The 22,202-nt window shown below is 44.2% G+C and overlaps 1 protein-coding gene across 1 annotated transcript; it reads left to right on the top strand.

Annotated features, from left to right (window-relative positions):
* The first annotated feature begins 9,420 nt into the window (after positions 1 to 9,420).
* Positions 9,421 to 15,539, top strand: LOC124683160 ((E)-beta-caryophyllene synthase-like). The gene is made up of 3 exons (XM_047217728.1): positions 9,421 to 9,670; positions 14,688 to 14,946; positions 15,044 to 15,539. The coding sequence occupies exons 1-3, from the start codon at positions 9,425 to 9,427 to the stop codon at positions 15,112 to 15,114; spliced, it is 576 nt and encodes a 191-aa protein (XP_047073684.1). The 5' UTR covers positions 9,421 to 9,424; the 3' UTR covers positions 15,115 to 15,539.
* The last annotated feature ends 6,663 nt before the right edge of the window (positions 15,540 to 22,202 follow it).

Here is a 22,202-nt window from a genome sequence, read left to right as displayed (position 1 = left end):
TCCGAACCCCCTCCAGTATTAAGTTGCTAACAACAGACAATTGCATTAAGTATGGTGCGTAATGTAATCAACAACTACATCCTCGGACATAGCGCCAATGTTTTATCCCTAGTGGCAACAACACAACACAACCTTAGAACTTTCCGTCACTCGTCCCGGTGTCAATGCAGGCATGAACCCACTATCGAGCATAAGTACTCCCTCTTGGAGTTAAAAGTAAAAACTTGGCCAGAGCCTCTACTAGAAACGGAGAGCATGCAAGATCATAAACAACACATGTGTAATAACTTGATAATTAACATGACATGGTATTCTCTATCCATCGGATCCCGACAAACACAACATATAGAATTACAGATAGATGATCTTGATCATGTTAGGCAGCTCACAAGATCCAACAATGAAGCACAATGAGGAGAAGACAACCATCTAGCTACTGCTATGGACCCATAGTCCAGGGGTGAACTACTCACTCATCACTCCGGAGGCGACCATGGCGGTGTAGAGTCCTCCGGGAGATGAATCCCCTCTCCGGCAGGGTGCCGGAGGAGATCTCCAGAATCCCCCGAGATGGGATCGGCGGCGGCGGCGTCTCAGTAAGGTTTTCCGTATCGTAGTTTTTCGCATCAGGGGTTTCGCGACGGAGGCTTTAAGTAGGCGGAAGGGCAGAGTCGGGGGCTAGACGAGGGGGCCACACCATAGGGCGGCGCGGGCCCCCCCTGGGCCGCGCCGCCTTGTGGTGTCGCCACCTCGTGGCCCCACTTCGTATGTTCTCCGGTCTTCTGGAAGCTCCGTGGAAAAATAGGCACCTGGGTCTTCGTTTCGTCCAATTCCGAGAATATTTCGTTACTAGGATTTCTGAAACCAAAAACAGCAGAAAACGAGAACCGGCACTTCGGCATCTTGTTAATAGGTTAGTTCCGGAAAATGCACGAATATGACATAAAGTGTGCATAAAACATGTAGGTATCATCAATAATATGGCATAGAACATAAGAAATTATCGATACGTCGGAGACGTATCAGCATCCCTAAGCTTAGTTCTCGCTCGTCCCGAGCAGGTAAAACGATAACAAAGATAATTTCTGAAGTGATATGCCATCATAACCTTGATCATACTATTTGTAAACATATGTAGTGGAAGCAGCGATCAAAACAATGGTAATGACATGAGTAAACAAGTGAATCATAAAGCAAAGACTTTTCATGAATAGTACTTCAAGACAAGTATTAATAAGTCTTGCATAAGAGTTAACTCATAAAGCAATAAATCAAACTAAAGGTATTGAAGCAACACAAAGGAAGATTAAGTTTCAGCGGTTGCTTTCAACTTGTAACATGTATATCTCATGGATAATAGTCAACATAGAGTAATATAACAAGTACAATATGCAAGTATGTAGGAATCAATGCACAGTTCACACAAGTGTTTGCTTCTTGAGGTGGAGAGAGATAGGTGAACTGACTCAACATAAAAGTAAAAAGAATGGTCCTTCAAAGAGGAAAGCATCGATTGCTATATTTGTGCTAGAGCTTTTATTTTGAAAACATGAAACAATTTTGTCAACGGTAGTAATAAAGCATATGAGTTATGAAAGTTATATCTTACAAGTTGCAAGTCTCATGCATAGTATACTAATAGTGCCCGCACCTTGTCCTAATTAACTTGGACTACCGGATCTTTGCAATGCACATGTTTTGACCAAGTGTCACAATGGGGTACCTCCATGCCGCCTGTACAAAGGTCTAAGGAGAAAGCTCGCATTTTGGATTTCTCGCTTTTGATTATTCTCAACTTAGACATCCATACCGGGACAACATGGACAACAGATAATGGACTCCTCTTTAATGCATAAGCATGTGGCAACAATTATTATTCTCATATGAGATTGAGGATATATGTCCAAACTGAAACTTCCACCATGAATCATGGCTTTAGTTAGCGGCCCAAAGTTCTTCTCTAACAATATGCATGCTCCAACCATGAAGGTGGTAGATCTCTCTTACTTCGGACAAGACGGACATGCATAGCAACTCACATGATATCCAACAAAGAATAGTTGATGGCGTCCCCGAAACATGGTTATCGCACAACAAGCAACTTAATAAGAGATAAAGTGCATAAGTACATATTCAATACCACAATAGTTTTTAAGCTATTTGTCCCATGAGCTATATATTGCAAAGGTGAATGATGGAATTTTAAAGGTAGCACTCAAGAAATTTACTTTGGAATGGCGGATAAATACCATGTAGTAGGTAGGTATGGTGGACACAAATGGCATAGTGGTTGGCTCAAGGATTTTGGATGCATGAGAAGTATTCCCTCTCGATACAAGGTTTAGGCTAGCAAGGTTATTTGAAACAAACACAAGGATGAACGGTACAGCAAAACTCACATAAAAGACATATGGTAAACATTATAAGACTCCATACCGTCTTCCTTGTTGTTCAAAACTCAATACTAGATATTATCTAGACTCTAGAGAAACCAAATATGCAAACCAAATTAGCAAGCTCTAAGTATTTCTTCATTAATGGGTGCAAAGTATATGATGCAAGAGCTTAAACATGAGCACAACAATTGCCAAGTATCAAATTATCCAAGACATTTTAGAGTTACTACATGTAGCATTTTCCAATTCCAACCATATAACAATTTAACGAAGATGAAACTTCGCCATGAATACTATGAGTAGAGCCTAAGGACATATTTGTCCATATGCAACAGCGGAGCGTGTCTCTCTCCCATAAAGTGAATGCTAGGATCCATTTTATTCAAACAAAACAAAAACAAAAACAAACCGACGCTCCAAGCAAAGTACATAAGATGTGACGGAATAAAAATATAGTTTCGGGGAGGAACCCGATAATGTTGTCGATGAAGAAGGGGATGCCTTGGGCATCCCCAAGCTTAGACGCTTGAGTCTTCTTATAATATGCAGGGGTGAACCACCGGGGCATCCCCAAGCTTAGAGCTTTCACTCTCCTTGATCATATTGCATCATACTCCTCTCTTGATCCTTGAAAACTTCCTCCACACCAAACTCGAAACAACTCATTAGAGGGTTAGTGCATAATAAAAATTCACATGTTCAGAGGTGACACAATCATTCTTAACACTTCTGGACATTGCATAAAGCTACTGGACATTAGTGGATCAAAGAAATTCATCCAACAAAGCAAAAGAGGCAATGCGAAATAAAAGACAGAATCTGTCAAAACAGAACAGTCCGTAAAGATGGATTTTATTAGGCCACCAGACTTGCTCAAACGAAAATGCTCAAATTGAATGAAAGTTGCGTACATATCTGAGGATCATGCTCGTAAATTGACGTAATTTTCTGAGCTACCTACAGGGAGATAGACCCAGATTCGTGACAGCAAAGAATTCTGAAACTGCGCAGTAATCCAAATCTAGTACTTACTTTTCTATCAAAGACTTTACTTGGCACAACAAAACTCAAAACTAAGATAAGGAGAGGTTGCTACAGTAGTAAACAACTTCCAAGACACAAATATAAAACAAAAATACTGTAGTAAAAACATGGGTTGTCTCCCATAAGCGCTTTTCTTTAACGCCTTTCAGCTAGGCGCAGAAAGTGTAACCCAAGTAACATCGAAGGGTGGTGCAACTACAGCGGGGTTTGGAGTTTTCTCAACCATGCATAGTATATTGGATACATAAGTTTCAGCGTCTCCCTTTTCATTAGTCTTGGGCTTGCTACTCTCATCGAACAAATTTTCAGGAACAAGCCAAGCATAGTTATGTTCTAGTGCATCATTCATAGCTAGGAGTTTACATGGTATTGGTGCTTTGATCTCCCCACCATCATTAGCATTATTAGTGTACCTTATCCTATCCATATCCATTTTTTCAAAGAGGCTAACAAAATTAGTATGAGAACAAAGCATATTAAATTTAGCAAAGACCTTTCTAGCCTCTCTTGCTAGACCACCAAATTCTCTAAGAAGGGTTTCTAAAACAAAATCTTTCTTTTTCCCCTCTTCCAAATCACCAAGTGTAAGAAACATGTGTTGGATTATAGGATTGAGATTAACAAATTTAGTTTCCAACAAGCGAACTAAAGCAAGCAGCAGCAATTTCATAAGTAGGAGCAAGTTCTACCAAGTGTCTATCTTCAAAATCTTCAACGGTACTAACATGGGTGAAAAATTCTTCTATATTGTTCCTCCCAATTATAGACCCTTGTCCTACCGGTATGTTCTTTGTGGTAAAATTAAAAGGAAACATGATGAATCAAGTAAAGTAAATGCAAGTAACTAATTTTTTTGTGTTTTTAATATAGCAAACAAGATAGCAAATAAAGTAAAACTAGCAACTAATTTTTTTGTGTTTTGATATAATGCAGCAAACAAAGTAGTAAATAAAATAAAGCAAGACAAAAACAAAGTAAAGAGATTGAGAAGTGGAGACTCCCCTTGCAGCGTGTCTTGATCTCCCCGGCAACGGCGCCAGAAATTTGCTTGATGCGTGTAGTTGACACGTCCGTTGGGAACCCCAAGAGGAAGGTGTGATGCACACAGCGGCAAGTTTCCCTCAGTAAGAAACCAAGGTTTAATCGAACCAAGTAGGAGTCAAGAAGCACGTTGAAGGTTGATGGCGGCGGGATGTAGTGCGGCGCAACACCGTAGATTCCGGCGCCAACGTGGAACCTGCACAACACAACCAAAGTACTTTGCCCCAACGAAACAGTGAGGTTGTCAATCTCACCGGCTTGCCGTAACAAAGGATTAACCGTATTGTGTGGAAGATGATTGTTTGCAGAGAAAACAGTAAAAACAAGTATTGCAGCAGATTTGTATTTCAGTATTAAAAGAATGGACCGGGGTCCACAGTTCACTAGAGGTGTCTCTCCCATAAGATAAAAGCATGTTGGGTGAACAAATTACAGTCGGGCAATTGACAAATAGAGAGGGCATAACAATGCACATACATGACATGATAAGTATAGTGAGATTTAATTGGGCATTACGACAAAGTACATAGACCGCCATCCAACTGCATCTATGCCTAAAAAGTCCACCTTCAGGTTATCGTCCGAACCCCCTCCAGTATTAAGTTGCTAACAACAGACAATTGCATTAAGTATGGTGTGTAATGTAATCAACAACTACATCCTCGGACATAGCGCCAATGTTTTATCCCTAGTGGCAACAGCACAACACAACCTTAGAACTTTCTGTCACTGTCCCGGTGTCAATGCGGCATGAACCCACTATCGAGCATAAGTACTCCCTCTTGGAGTTAAAATTAAAAACTTGGCCAGAGCCTCTACTAGAAACGGAGAGCATGCAAGATCATAAACAACACATGTGTAATAACTTGATAATTAACATGACATGGTATTCTCTATCCATCGGATCCCGACAAACACAACATATAGAATTACAGATAGATGATCTTGATCATGTTAGGCAGCTCACAAGATCCAACAATGAAGCACAATGAGGAGAAGACAACAATCTAGCTACTGCTATGGACCCATAGTCCAGGGGTGAACTACTCACTCATCACTCCGGAGGCGACCATGGCGGTGTAGAGTCCTCCGGGAGATGAATCCCCTCTCCGGCAGGGTGCCGGAGGAGATCTCCGTAATCCCCCGAGATGGGATCGGCGGCGGCGGCGTCTCGCAAGGTTTTCCGTATCGTGGTTTTTCGCATCGGGGGTTTCGCGACGGAGGCTTTAAGTAGGCGGAAGGGCAGAGTCGGGGCCAGACGAGGGGGCCACACCATAGGGCGGCGCGGGCCCCCCCGGGCCGCGCCGCCTTGTGGTGTCGCCACCTCGTGGCCCCACTTCGTATGTTCTCCGGTCTTCTGGAAGCTCCGTGGAAAAATAGGCACCTGGGTCTTCGTTTCGTCCAATTCCGAGAATATTTCGTTACTAGGATTTCTGAAACCAAAAACAGCAGAAAACAGGACCGGCACTTCGGCATCTTGTTAATAGGTTAGTTCCAGAAAATGCACGAATATGACATAAAGTGTGCATAAAACATGTAGGTATCATCAATAATATGGCATAGAACATAAGAAATTATCGATACGTCGGAGACGTATCAGGCATCACTAATTCTATACCAAGCATCTCTTAAAACATTCTCCCCCTTGTTGCTTAAATGAACGAACTTCAACTTCAGGATTACTCATTTTAGCAGTAGTAAATAAAGCAAACTAGATAGGATAAATGCAAGTAAACTAATTTTTTTGTGTTTTTGATATAGAGTGCAAGACAGTAAATAAAGTAAAGCTAGCAACTATTTTTTTTGTGTTTTGATATAATGCAGCAAACAAAGTAGTAAATAAAATAAAGCAAGACAAAAACAAAGTAAAGAGATTGGAAAGTGGAGACTCCCCTTGCAGCCGTGTCTTGATCTCCCCGGCAACGGCGCCGTAAAAAGAGCTTGATGGCGTGTAACTCACACGTTCGTTAAGAACCCCAAGAGGAAGGTATGATACGCACAGCAGCAAGTTTTCCCTCAGAAAGAAACCAAGGTTTATCGAACCAGGAGGAGCCAAGAAGCACGTTGAAGGTTGATGGCGGCGGGATGTAGTGCGGCGTAACACCAGAGATTCCGAAGCCAACGTGGAACCTGCACAACACAACCAAAGTACTTTGCCCCAACGAAACAGTGAGGTTGTCAATCTCACCGGCTTGCTGTAACAAAGGATTAACCGTATTGTGTGGAAGATGATTGTTTGCAGAAAACAATAAAACAAGTATTGCAGACAGATTTGTATTTCAGTATAAAAGAATGGACCGGGGTCCACAGTTCACTAGAGGTGTCTCTCCCATAAGATAAAAGCATGTTGGGTGAACAAATTACAGTCGGGCAATTGACAAATAGAGAGGGCATAACAATGCACATACATGTCATGATAAATATAGTGAGATTTAATTGGGCATTACGACAAAGTACATAGACCGCCATCCAACTGCATCTATGCCTAAAAAGTCCACCTTCAGGTTATCATCCGAACCCCTTCCAGTATTAAGTTGCAAAGCAACAGACAATTGCATTAAGTATGGTGCGTAATGTAATCAACAACTACATCCTTAGACATAGCATCAATGTTTTATCCCTAGTGTCAACAGCACATCCACAACCTTAGAACTTTCTGTCACTGTCCCAGATATCAATAGAGGCATGAACCCACTATCGAGCATAAATACTCCCTCTTGGAGTTAAGAGCAAAAACTTGGCCAGAGCCTCTACTAATAACGGAGAGCATGCAAGATCATAAACAACACATAGGCAATAACTTGATAATTTACATAACATAGTATTCTCTATCCATCGGATCCCGACAAACACAACATATAGAATTACAGATAGATGATCTTGATCATGTTAGGCAGCTCACAAGATCCAACAATGAAGCACAATGAGGAGAAGACAACCATCTAGCTACTGCTATGGACCCATAGTCCAGGGGTGAACTACTCACTCATCACTCCGGAGGCGACCATGGCGGTGAAGAGTCCTCCGGGAGATGAATCCTCTCTCGGGCAGGGTGCCGGAGGAGATCTCCAGAATCCCCCGAGATGGGATTGGCGGCGGCGGCGTCTCTGGAAGGTTTTCCGTATCGTGGCTCTCGGTACTGGGGGTTTCGCGACGGAGGCTTTAAGTAGGCGGAAGGGCAACGTGGGGGGCCACACGAGGGCCCCACACCATAGGTCGGCGCGGCCAGGGCCAGGGCCGCGCCGCCCTATGGTGGCGGCGCCTCGTGGCCCCACTTCGACTCCTCTTCGGTCTTCTGGAAGCTTCGTGGCAAAATAGGACCCTGGGCGTTGATTTCGTCCAATTCCGAGAATATTTCGTTACTAGGATTTCTGAAACCAAAAACAGCAGAAAACAAAGAATCGGCTCTTCGGCATCTTGTTAATAGGTTAGTTCCAGAAAATGCACGAATATGACATAAAGTGTGCATAAAACATGTAGATATCATCAATAATGTGGCATGGAACATAAGAAATTATCGATACGTCGGAGACGTATCATTGCTTTTTCTTGGTTTGTAAGAATGTACAATAATTTTTTTGTATATGATAGGGAGAGGTTGTACCAATGTCTCTGCAATATTGGATAATTTAGAAAAATATGTTGGATATACTTCAGAAAAATGTTGGAAATGATGTAATATTTCTGAAAATGTTAGATAGGCAGAGAAAAATGTTACATTTGGAATTATTTTGTACCATTGATGGATTTTTTTGCACCATAATTTCGCGATTTTGACATACTAGTACAAATGCCCGCGCGCTGCCACGGGTACTCAAATTTTATTTCTCAATACACATGTATAATTCACAACTCACTATGAAAATTTAAAACAAACTTAGCATCTTACAAGGTTTTAATCTTGTTGGCTTTTTCTGCCATTGAGAATTTATGATCACCTTTACTTGAAACAAGTAAAAGTATAATTTCTCTATGAAAAGAGCAAGTACTTTATGAATTTCACATGTACAATCTAAATTAGATGCTTCTTATTATATGAATGGCATGTAACAGAGGAAGTTCTTCCTTTTTAGATAGTAGAGATAGAGATAGAGATACAAGAAAAAGTGTTGGAGATAAATGTTACATACTTTGAAAAAAATTGATATATACGAACCGTTTTTGTACCATAATCGGACGCGCGAAAATATTGGAGACAAATGTTACGTACTCTTTGAAAAAAATGATACATACAAACTATTTTTGTACCGTGATCGAACGCGCGAGAATCCCCCACTTCAGTGCATCTGACGGCTGATGGTTTGGCCAGCTACATCCAGCTGTAGCCTAGCGCTCGCCTTTATTGTTTGAGCTTACGCGATTGGATGGAGGGGCGGGGAGGCACACGACTGTGTCCTGGGATTGTGGGTTGAAGCCTTGACGGATACGGGCCGTGATTTCTGGGCTTGAACCGTTGCGGGGCGAGCGATGCGCGAGGAAGTTGGACGAAAGGAGCGACGTAGCGGGGAGTACGACCAAAATCTTGACGTTGTGATACGGTGGAGAGAATAGAGAACATGTTGGTTCTTTTCAAATAGTGTGTAGAAAAGAAAAAGAGAAAACTGATAGGGAGACAAGTGTTGTTTGTACTCAAACGCAATTCGCTATAAAATATACCTACCACAGAAATTAGAGAATCTCTTCGCTAGCATGCTGTCATGCTCGTTGAAGGACAACATGAAAAGAGATAGCCTAGAATTTTCAATCATCTACAAAACGTCAGACATCGTATGGTCTCGTGGAAAAGATGTCTGGAACAAAAATAAAAATCTTTGTATTGAGCACATTTGGTCCACAAAATACTGTCGGTGACAGTTACAATATCACCTGAGCTTTGCATTTTGGCTAGAAAGTATCCGACGTTGTGTCTTGTGTGTGCACACTGTCCGCTCTCATCTTCTTATATGAAGCCAACAGTTCACGTGGGCCGTCTCCCTCCACAGGCCATCACTTGCAACCGTAGTTTTATCAGAGAGAGAGGAGTGGGCGGTCAAGCTCTCAGCTCTTCTCCAGCAATGGCAGCCTCCACGGAGACTTGTCGCCGCCCACATCCGGCGGTGATGGACAACAACCTGCGCAGCCACCGCCTTCACCAACCTACAGCATGGGGAGCCTTCTTTCTTGGTTTCAGGCCATGCACTCCAACGCAGGTGAACTAAATTTGGCATACAACCCTGTTGAACTCTCTTGGCGGAGACTGTTTAGCATCAAATTAACGTGTAGTACCACCGAGGGTCACAATCACAATACATATTATGTTGTCACTGTAAGGTATTTTTTCTCGAAATGGGGCATATTGGTTTAATTGTACATACATATTATGTTGTCACTGCAAGATATGTATAGGTATTATAGAATTGATTGATGGCACTAGCTAACTATTTCAAAATTCCAAACCGATTAAAACAGATTAGTCAATATATTTACTTGAACACTTCCTTCACATTCATGCTTTTTCTTTCTTCTAGTCCTTAGGGTTCAATGTAGGATGCAAAAGTTTTTCCTTTCTTTAGTCCTTAGATGATGGTAGGATGTAGATGCAGAATATATATTACTTTCCTTTAGTACATGGGTATCTCCAGCTGCCCGAGCAAACGGACACCTTTGATCCATTTAATGTCTGGATATATAACCAGACGTTAAATACCCAACCTAAGCGGTCCAACCTAAACGAACAAACTATTCGTACGTGACGTATTTGTGAACCAAAATTGACCGAGGATTGAGTGAGTGGAGGCAGCTGATGTTTTCGGTTTTTACGGCCGGTTGTATACTAGTGCTTGCCTTTCTTCTATTTCCTCTATCCCGTGTCTAATCTCGATACCGTTGCCTTCGACCTGGCCGGTGCCGCAGCGACTCCCCGATGGCCGGTGCCGCAGCGACAGTATAGGCCTCCCCGATGTTGCTCGCTTGCTGCTCTCTTTTTCTTCAATGGGAAAGGTGCCCCGGCCCCGCCATGCTCCTGCAGCTGCTCGCTTGCGTGCAGGCGCACGCGACCAAGGCGCTCAGCGGCGGGCGCAGGTCGAGGTCCAGCTCAGCGGCAGGCACAGGTCGCTTGAGGCCCTAGAACATGTCCGTGTCCTCGAAGAAGATCCAAACAAGATACTCCTTGATGGATCCGCGCTCGATGCATCTGCAATCATTCTCTCCTCCTAGTACTAGCTAGCATGCATCGGATCCTAAAGTTCAGAGAATCTCTCTTCTTGATCTAGTACTAGTATGCATCCAAATTTGGTGTATGATTTAGTGCTAATTTGAGCTGCAATGGTTTATGATATTTAACGTCTATCACATGCATGTAGGTGGGTTATATTTTTCATTGACTATAAATAAAACAGATAAATGGGTGGCCCGCTTGCGCACTCCGGACCCATTTTGGACAAATCATATGTTCGAGCAAACCTCAGAGGAGAGTATGCATGCCAAGCTTAAGACATCTTGATATTGCTCGGAGGAGGTATGTTAAACGTAAAATGGATTGCCCTCCAAATAAATTTCACAAAAGGGGCACCTAATAAACAAATGCTCAACGTACTCTTCTGAATTATAGCACCCACACTTTTTTACATCTTGTTCATTTTCAATTTGCAACATTATCTTTGATAACCAACATCTTCTTATTAAGGAATCACATAAAAATCCTAATTTTAGTGGTTCCTTCAACTTTCACACATATTTTCAAAGAAATCGGTTGTGTCCGTTCATAAAGTCAGTATAAAAGGTTCATAAAGTCAGTATACAAGGAAATCACCGACAATATCCCTGAAGTTGTTGTGCCACGAAAACTTATCTGTCTCCTCCAATAAGTGTAACCCCGTCAAAGATTCCACTAAATTCAGCCATGACATCCATTTATCATCTTGCTACACAATCTAAAAGTAATATTCGGAGGGGTTTAAGTCAGAATCTCTGCGACACTTGTGTTTTTTGTTGCACAAGATTATAAAGTGAGGCATATTGGGTAGGTAAATATGTGCACCAAGCCAAGATTCTTCCTAGAAGAGAATGTTCTGTCTGTGACCTAGGACAAAAGAACCTCGTTGGAAGAAATCGTCTTTACTACACGTGATCCCCTTTCAAAAATGAAAATCAGTTTGTTTGGCTTGAACCTCAGATAGAGATTTGCTCGTAAGATATTGATTATATAGAAGCTTCTGCAACATGTCATCGTTGATTAGTAACTTAAAGAGTCATTTTCTAAGTAAGCAATTACTTTTTATGTCTACGGCCTGAGATACCGAACCCACCATCATCTTTTGGACAACAAATAATGTTCTATTTTTTTAAAACCTTATTTGGATTTCATTTAGTCACTTTGCAAGGAAACATGCAGTAGTATAATCCTTACCCCTTTGGGCATTTCAAAGAAAGACAACAAAAACATTAGCAGACTCGTCGGAACATAATTAATAAGGACCAGACGATCCCCACTAGGAAGTATCTTGCATAACCAGTAACCTAACTCTCTTTCAAAAAGGTTTTCCAATCGTTTACATTCTTTACTTAAGAGTTTCTTGCAGTGAATTGGAATTCCTAGGTAATTAAATGGTAAGGAACCCACCTCACATCCAAAGATTGGTATATATTCATTCTCGACGTATTTAGCTTAACCAAAACAAATACTTCACTCTGATGAAATTGGATATTAAGACTAGATGGTTGCTCAAAGATATACAAAATCAATTTCATATTAACTGGTTTTTAAAAATTATGTTCCTTGAATAAAATTATTTCATTGGCATATTGTAAGATGGATACTCCCTTCAACAAGACGTGGTATTAGACCACCTACATGGCCATCCTCCTTGTCCCTTGCAATGAGAACTGCCAACATATTTGTGACAATGCTTAAAAACACAGGAGAAAGAGAATCACCTTGTTGTGGCCATTTCAATGTCTAAAAATAATTCCCAATATCTTCATTTACCCTAATACCAACACTACCCCATGTGCAAACGTCGCCACGCATTCAACCCATATAGATGCAGATCTTATTATGCGCAAATCTTGCTTAAAAGATGATTACTGCATTTTATGATACGCCTTTTCAAAATCAATCTTAAGCAGAACCCTATCCAATTTCTTCATGGATAGTTTCATGGAGAGGACGACCCCTCTAGGATATGTCTTCCTGGAATAAAAGTAGATTGCATTGGTCTAACCACTTTATGAGCAATTTCAGTCACACAATCAGTACCTATCTTAGTGAATATTTTGAAACTCACATTTAACAGAGGCAACTCACCAGTATGAAAATTTGAAAACATGGCACCAACTCAACCTTGATAACTTTCAAATTTATGATAAAACTCTGCATGTAACCCATTTGGTGATGGCGTCACAGGACACCGAGTGCCCACCGTCTTGGGTTCTTCCTGAGCCAGCCAGTTGAGGCACGACATCTCTTATCGTCTGCTAGCTCGAGTAGTCGGACCCCTGGAGTATCGTAAGATCTAAAGCCAGTACTAAGCATGGGAGCTAGCAGGCGGCATGAGCACAGACCTCAAGGTAGCACCACCTAGTCGTCTTATGGTTATGCCGCAAGCCTTCCCACGAAAAAATCCACGTGGGACAGGCTTTCCCTGACCCGGGCAATAAAGAATGGAGCCAGCCACAACCTTGCCTTCTGTCAACATGCACCTACGACAACGGTCCTAGTGCCTTAGTCGGGTACCTACGACCGCATGAGTCGACATCAGTTGTCATAGGATCAACAATTCCCCATCGCATCGCGACTTGCCTACCTGAGAAGAGTGACATCCCGCCCCCCTTGCCTATAAGTACTCATCCCCTCCCCAAGGGGTAGGTGCCGATCATTCTCTCAGCCGATACCACTAGATAATCTGCTCTCTTAATATTGAGCACCTCACTAGGAAATATGCATCCACCATGACGTAGGGTTGTTACGCATGATATCTCTCGGGGTCTGAACATATATAAATCGTTGTGTGCCATAGGTAGTTATCCCATCAGATCGGGGCCACACCCTACCTACGTCCAAATTAACTCATTGGTAACATCTTTGCATAAATGCTTCCTTCAGCACTTCCTTGGTAAAATCTGCAATTAGGATGTCATTCTCCTCACCTCGTGATGCAGCTCAACAACGATGGAGATCAAGCCTGGACAAACGAGGGTCTGATACCAAATGATGGGGTTTCCTAAGATACACACATGGAGAAGATAAAGAAGACACACAAAATTTTGCAGCACATGCACTTCAACACTTGTGCCTTTTTTTTTTGTATTCCACGCTCCCCAATAAACTAAGCTGATTACATGGCTTTATATAGCACATAACACGCGCACAGACGGCCAGGCACAACGGCCTGATCCTATTTCTACTCGGCATTAACTACATGCACGCCCACGTTTCGAGTCACTACCAGGTCTACTACTTAATCAGTTACCCGGAGTAGGCATCAACGAGTTTTCGGGCATCAACTAAGTGTGTCTACTTTCTAGCCGCATACTGATCTTCCACGACTCGGCATTCAGTTACTTAATCAGTTACTCTGAAGCTTTGTGCATGTTGCTAAGACATCCTGCATTCAGTTCAAACTAACCCAATGGCACAGACGTGACTGCCATTTGCCTATTTCTACATATGCATGCTGTCATGCGACACCCACACCTTGGCACGACTAACCTGCCATGCACACATATATCTCCTCTAATCTGCATGCGCTAATTGCTAAACAACTAATCATCAGGCACACACATGACCACTTTTATTCGTGTGTACTTGCTGCAGCCTACATGCATGGACTAAACTTAAACATGATGAAATAGCTATTAACAAGATTAGTTCTAACACGTGACGTTCTAGCTTGGAGTTGCATACGCGTTGTAACCGAGATTTTTGCTAGTTGCATGTGGGGTACAATTCAACTGAGCAAAAATAATCACGTGGTATGAAATAATTTTGCATGAGTTTTTTTCAAGCAGTTTTGGAACCGACCAACAGTTAAGGTAATTCTAGATCAGATGACCGCTAGTCCCTACTATTTATATTTTCATACAAAATGGATTGTCAAAGCGTAATCTGAAAGGAAAAAAAAAACGTGCAAGTGTAAATGTGTTTATACCAACATGTATTGCGACTTTGAGAGTTTGTGAAATTATAATTAAGTGAATAGTAATACTAATCTGTACATGCTCTGGCAGTGCCAGTCCATGAAGAACAAGGCTCAAGTAATGAAAGAAGAGCTAAGGACGATGATACTAGATTCAGGTTCTGCTGATCTGTCTGTGAAGCTTGAGCTTGTGGATACGCTGCAGCGGCTTGGTTTGGACTATCACTACAAGAAGGAGATTGATGATTTTCTGTGTGGGATTCATGAGGCCGGTGATGAAGCCAACGATCTTCACACGACGGCTCTGCGGTTTTATTTGCTAAGAAAGCAGGGATGCAATGTTTCACCAGGTAATTAACAAACTTATTTACAATTGGAAGGTGTATGTATGTAGCCTGTATGTGAGATTTTGTTCGTATGTACAATAATAATATGGTGCCGTTGCAGATGTATCCTTTGTTAACCGTGGGCCGTCCCAGAGATGCTCCTTTGTTAACCGTGGGCCGTTTTCGTCTTAATTGAATCAGCGAGAGCGGGAGCAGTACTCCGGGCAGCAGCAAGGCATGTCGACGGTGGAAGCATGCATGAAGGAGAACAACTACACCTCCAAGGAAGACGCGTACCACAAGCTCTGGGAGCTCATAGAGGACTCGTGGATGGACATCACCGAGGAGCGCCTGAGGCCGCCGGCCGGGCAACCGGCGGCGCCGCTCCTTGAGGCGGTGGTGGATGCGACACGCATGCTGAACTTTCTGTACAAGGATCACGACGCGTACACTGCCCCACAAGCGCTCAAAAGGGTGGCAGATTCCATATACATGGATCCTATATAGCTAGAAAGGAAAATATTTCAAGTCGTATATGCAGTACATATATGCATCTATGTCTTGTCAGAAAATAAGTATGCATATACAGATACCTATAAACGGAGATCCTATAAAGGACATCCTCAGTCACAAAAGAGAACTTGGACTCCTCCTTCTCCCCCGCTACAGTATAGGAGAAGCGATTTGTGAAATTGCCCGTCCTCTCCACCTCACCGGCGGCGGCTCGCTGGTTCCCCTGCCCTCCGGCGGCCGCTCCGGCGGCGGGAGGGTAGGGGAACCCCGGATCTCGTCTCGTGTACAGGTAGGTAAGGGTAGGCTCCCTGGTGGCGTTCGGGAGGTGGCGCGGCCGGGGCAGTGTTTGCTGGTGGAGGTCGTCCTCTTCGGTGGCGCGGCTCAGCGGAGCTCCGCCACGGATCTTCCACCGCCTTCACGCTCGCAGCTCCCGGGAGCTGTGCTGTGTGTTTTCCCTTCGCCGGTGGCCGAGGTGCGGCGGCGCCGGATGTGCAGAGTTCTGGAGGTTGAAGATACGTTGAAGCATGGCGATGGTGGTCGAGCTCCAGGGTGGAGGCTCTTTGAGTTCGAGGTTCGTCGACTTCCCGTCCGTAGAAGGGCTCCGACTGATCCAAGGCATGGGAGTAGTTGCGGCGGCGCGCCGGCGGCACGTCCTGTTGCTCGTCAACGCCATCGGGTTCCAGCTGGACTTATCAGTTATTTTGCTGTTTGTTCTGCACTTCCTTGTAAGGACTGTGCTTTAATATAAGTCTTCACTTCCCCGCAAAAAATAAATGGAGATCCTATTTGTCTGGAAGCCAGGGCCGGCCCAGAGGCCGGGCAAACAGTGCGCCCGCACTGGGCCCAGCGAGCCAGGCCCCCGTCCCAGTTAGTAGTTCCATTAGTAGTTGAAATTTCATGTTTTTTAGTCCTCAAAATAAGGTTAAAGGCCCATCTGCAGCCCACAATTTCCCACCCAGCTCAACACGTACCAGAACACAATCACGAATCGATCAATTCTGCTGCTCGTCTTCTCTTCTCGGCTTCTCTGCTTGTATCCTCTGGATCGCCCATTACTTTATTATTATCTGATATGGCAAGTTCATGTCGTAGAGCCATTTTTTTCCGGGATTGTGCAGCGGTTAGATGTGTTATTCTCCACTTCTACTAAGAGATGGAAAGTATTGCTTGACCATATTGTAAGATCAGGTAGATTTAGGTCTGCTCGGATAATCCGAGCCCTCCTGGTGTATTGCCTTATATAGAAGAGTTACATGAGAGATTACAATGAGGAGAGGGAGAGAATCACGGACTCTATCTTCCGTGTTTAACAAGACACAACTCTATCTCTAACACCCTCCCTTAATCACAACTTCCTCAAGTTGAGATTAAATCTAAACTCCTCAAAGTTCCTTACAGGTAGTGGTTTTGTAAAACCATCAGCAATTGATCCTTGGAAGGAATGAACCGAATCTCCAATTGTTTCTTGAACACTCGTTCTCTGACAAAGTGAAAGTCTATCTCAATGTGCTTGGCTCTAGCATGAAAGACTGGATTTGCTGACAAATATGTTGCTCCTAGGTTATCACACCACAAACACGGTGGTTGCTTCAACTGAACTCCAAGTTCCTTAAGTAAAGACTGTACCCAAATGACTTCAGCTGTAGCATTAGCTACTGACTTATACTCTGCTTCAGTACTTGATCTTGAGACAGTATCTTGTTTCTTGGCACTCCAGGAAATAAGGTTTGGTCCAAAAAACACAGCAAACCCACCAGTGGATCTACGATCATCTACACAACCAGCCCAGTCAGCATCAGAGAAGGCACTCAATAATGTTGAGTGCGACTTAAGAAAGGTCAACCCAAAACTCAAGGTATGCTTCACATATCTCAAAATTCGCTTTGCAGCTGTCCAATGGACAGTAGTAGGAGCATGCAAATATTGACAGACTTTGTTGACGGCATAGCAAATATCAGGTCTTGTGAGAGTAAGATACTGCAATGCACCGACCATACTCATATACCTGGTGCTGTCTTCAGGACCTAGCATATCTCCCTCCCTTGCAATGATCTTCTCAGAAGACGAGAGAGGGGTAGGCGAGCCAGAACAATGAATCATGCCAACACGAGCCAGAACATCTTGAGCATACTTGGCCTGATTAAGAACAATGCCATCATGTACTTTGTGAACTTCAAGACCCAAGAAATAATGAAGATCACCTAGATCCTTAAGAGCAAATGATTTACCAAGAACCTTCAGCAAGGCATCAGTGGCAGCTGGAGACGAACTGGCCACTATAATATCATCAACATATATAAGCATGAACATTGTAACTTTGTTGTGCCGATAAATGAATAAGGAGGTGTCGGATTTGGAGGCAACAAACCCATATTTGACCAATTGGGAACTCAAACGAGAATACCATGCACGAGGAGCCTGTTTCAAGCCATAAAGTGCCTTGTCCAATTTACACACATAATTCTTGTACCTTGGATCTTCATAGCCAGGTGGTTGACGCATGTAAACTTCCTCTTCCAGAACACCATGTGGAAACGCGTTCTTGACATCCAAATGTCGCAAACTCCAACCCCTGGATACTGAAATATCCAAGACAAGACGCAATGTAGCTATCTTGACCACTGGACTGAATGTATCCTCATAATCAATGCCATATCGCTGTTTGAAGCCTTTGGCAACTAGACGTGCCTTGTATCGGTCAATAGAACCATCGGCTTTGCGCTTCAGTTTATAGATCCAACGACAATCAACAATGTTTTTACCTTGATATGCCGGAACAAGATGCCAAGTTTTATTTTTGGCAGGAGCATCAATCTCCTCATCCATGGCAGCTTTTCAATTCCCATCTTGGAGAGCGAGAGGCAAACTCGTTGGTTCATCAACGGCTGCAGACATACCCCAGCGTACGGTACAATCAGTGTACTGTTTTGGTTTGCGAATGCCCCGGGATGCACGGGTAGCCGGAAGCGAGGGAGGCACAGGCTGGGGCACAGAGGGGGCAGATGTAGTAGATCCAGAAGCATCTGCAGCGGAGCTGGACGAGGGCGGCACAGAAGATCCTGTGGACGACGGTGTGTGTGCAGCAGGCGACCGCGTGTGTGCAGGCGAGGGCGCAGAAGATCCTGAAGAGGCAGGGGACCGGCCAGGCGCATGTGCGGCAGCAGGCGCGCCAGGCGAGCGTGCGCGTCGCGCGCGATTGGGCGTGGCGTGATCCGAGGCGGATCTGTTCGATCCCGAGGGGGATCCCGACGATCCCGAGGTGGACGACGGCAGAGAATCCACCTCGTGTCCTGTGCTGCTGTCCTCTTCCTCCATTATTTCATGTGAGATGTTTAGGCTTATTTGAGCATCATTTTCAGCCAAATTTTGCCCTGCAGCTGGCTGAACCACTGGAGTATCCTGGGAAACAACAAGAGGAGCACTTACAGCCGGGTTAGTAGCAAGACTATTATCAACATGATGATCATGATACTGGTCGTCCCCTGACACAAAATTATGAAGAGATGGATCAAGTAACAAAATTTCTTTGCGAAGCAAGGCTCCGGCATTAGGATGCAGATTTTTGAAGGGAAACACATCTTCATCAAAGACAACATCTCGAGAAATATAGACATGACCAGTAGATACCTCAAGACATTTGACCCCTTTGTGACGAGGACTATAACCCATAAAAACACATTGTGTAGAGCGAAAGGCAAGTTTGCGTTTATTATAAGGGCGAAGATTGGGCCAACATGCACACCCAAAGACACGAAGGGAACTGTAAGATGGTTTTGTTCCTAAGAGACGATGCACAGGAGTGTCATTGTTGATGACTCTACTAGGAAGCATGTTGATGAGATAAGTGGCAGTTAAGAAAGCTTCATCCCAAAATTTCAAAGGCATGTGTGCATGAGAAAGCAGAGCTAGACCAACTTCTACAATGTGTCGATGTTTTCGTTCAGCCGCCCCATTTTGTTGATGGGCATGAGGACAGGAAACATGATGAGATATTCCCTGTGACTGGAAAAGTGAGTTTAATTTCTCATACTCACCTCCCCAATCTGACTGAACAGTAAGGATCTTAGTATTAAGCTTGCGTTCAACCAGTTTTTGGAAATTGACAAAGGCAGAATAAGCATCAGACTTTCTTTTAAGCAAGTAAATCCAAGTAAACTTGCTATAATCATCAATAAAGCTTACATAGTAATCATGACGACCTACAGAAGTAGGAGCAGGACCCCATACATCAGAAAAGATTAACTGAAGAGGGGCAGTGGAAGCACTGGTAGATATAGGGTATGGAAGCTGATGACTTTTAGCACGCTGACATGAATCACACACTGACTCTAGGCTAGAATCTTTTAAAGAGAGAAGTTTATTTTTGCTAATGATTTGTCTAACAATGACTGACGACGGATGACCTAGACGACTATGCCACCTTGCTTGAGAGGGCTTGGCGGCAACACATGCATGCTTTGGAGACTGTGATGAAGAAGCCAACGAAGATATGAGTGGATAAAGCCCCCCAACGCATCCCCCTCTATGAAGAACTCTCCTCGTGACCTGGTCCTTGATCAAAAAGAAGAACGGATGAAACTCAATGAAGACACGATTATCATATGTGAATTTGTGTACGGAGAGAAGATTTTTAGATGCATGTGGAACATGAAGAACATCAGTAAGACGAAAATTATGTGCAGGGGTACGAACAGTAGAATGACCAACATGTGAAATAATCATACCATGACCTCCTGCTGTGTTGACTCTGTCATTTCCGCAGTACTTGTCACGGACAGTCATGTTGTGGAGCTCCCCGGTGATGTGATGAGTAGCGCCGCTGTCCTGGTACCAGTTTGTGTCAACACCATACGAGGCAACATGGGCGTCCTTGTCATCAGAGTCATCGTCATCGTCCTGGAATCGCCACCAACAATCTCGAGCCAGGTGGCCTTCCTTGCCGCAGATCTGGCAGGTGACATCGACCCAAGGCGTCATGCGACGCCGGCCACGTCCACGGCCACGTCCTCCTCTAGGAGGTGCACGCCCTCCTCCTCGTCCGTGGCGAGGCGGGCGATCATCCCGGCGATCGTCGCAACGGTCGTCGCGTCGAGTGTCATGCCGGTCAGTATAATCGCCACGATCACCGCGGTGACCGCGGTCACCGCGTGCGCGGTCATAAGAGCGGCCACGTCCTTGTCGCTGAGCGATGTTCGCGGAGGTTTCAAACTCCGTCGCAGGGCTGCCTCCAAGAATCTCCTGACGATGATCATACGCATGAAGCTGAGCGTAGAGAGAGGCCGGGGTAGGAGGCGTCGGTATAGCTCCAAGGGCGGCGACGAGAGCATTGTATGGCGATCCAAGGCCGGCAAGGATGAAGGAGACATGCTCCCGCACCGGAATTATCTCGCCGGCCGCAGCTAGTTCGTCGATGATACTTTGCATCTTGGTGAGATAGGCAGAGGTGGACAGCTGCAACTTCTTTGTATTCGCCAGTTGAATCCGGAGGTTCGTGACCTTGGTCTGGTGATACGTCCAAATTGCATCACTATTTTATATCATAATTTGCTGTTATTCATTGATATATTTCATATTGGAACACAATACTTATGTTATTTCATCTATTTTGCATGTTTCATGATTATTTGGAGATCAAGCACCGGAGCCAGGATTCTGCTGGAAAAAGCACCGTCAGAATGCAATATTTCGGAAGATCAACTGTGGAAGGGAGTTTTACCAAAAATCCTATTTTTCCAGATGACGAAGGGAGCCAGAAGGAGGGGCCAAGAGGACCCAGGGTGGGCCCACACCCTAGGGCGGCGCGGCCCATGCCCTGGCCGCGCCGCCATGTGGTCTGGGGGGCCCACGACCCCTTTCGCCTCCTTTTCTTCGCGAAACCCTTCGTCCCGAAGACCTAAGCCACGGAGGAATCCTCACGAAGGGTTACAGCCCGCCTCGCGGGGCGGAGAACACCGAGAGAGAAAAGAGCTCTCCGGCGGGCGGGAATCCGCCGGGGAAATTCCCTCCCGGAGGGGGAAATCGACGCCATCGTCACCGCCATCAAGCTGGACATCATCTCCATCACCATCATCATCATCTCCACCATCATCACCGCCATCTCCTCCGCAGCACCTCGTCACCGCCGTAGCAATTTGGGTTTGATCTTGATTGTTTGATAGGGGAAACTCTCCCGGTATCTATTCATACTTGTTGTTGATGCTATTGAGTGAAACCATTGAACCAAGTTCATGTTCAGATTGTTATTCATCATCATATCACCTCTGATCATGTTCCATATGATGTCTCGTGAGTAGTTCGTTTAGTTCTTGAGGACATGGGTGAAGTCTAATTGTTAGTAGTGAACTATGGTTGAGTAATATTCAATGTTATGATATTTAAGTTGTGGTGTTATTCTTCTAGTGGTGTCGTGTGAACGTCGACTACACGACACTTCACCATTTATGGGCCTAGGGGAATGCATCTTGTACTCGTTTGCCAATTGCGGGGTTGCCGGAGTGACGAAACCTAAACCCCCGTTGGTATATCGATGCGAGGAGGGATCGCAGGATCTCGCAGTTTAAGGCTGTGGTTAGATTTATCTTAATTACTTTCTTGTAGTTGCGGATGCTTGCAAGGGGTATAATCACAAGTATGTATTAGTCCTAGGAAGGGCGGTACATTAGCACAGAGTTCACCCACACAACACTTATCAAAACAATGAAGATTAATCAGCTGTATGTAGCGAAAGCACTAGACTAAAATCCCGTGTGTCCTCGAGAACGTTTGGT

The sequence above is a fragment of the Lolium rigidum genome, chromosome 1, assembly GCF_022539505.1.
Source record: "Lolium rigidum isolate FL_2022 chromosome 1, APGP_CSIRO_Lrig_0.1, whole genome shotgun sequence".
Taxonomy (NCBI): Eukaryota; Viridiplantae; Streptophyta; class Magnoliopsida; order Poales; family Poaceae; genus Lolium; species Lolium rigidum.
Note: the sequence above shows the minus strand (reverse complement) of the source record. Positions and strands in the feature narration are given on the sequence as shown.

Excerpts from the sequence above, each read along its gene's own strand:
- LOC124683160 (XM_047217728.1), top strand. The coding sequence starts at position 9,425 with ATGAAGCCAACAGTTCACGTGGGCCGTCTCCCTCCACAGGCCATCACT. Across the intron at positions 9,671-14,687 it reads GGCCATGCACTCCAACGCAG|TGCCAGTCCATGAAGAACAA; the intron begins GTGAACTAAATT and ends ATGCTCTGGCAG. Across the intron at positions 14,947-15,043 it reads GGGATGCAATGTTTCACCAG|ATGTATCCTTTGTTAACCGT; the intron begins GTAATTAACAAA and ends GTGCCGTTGCAG.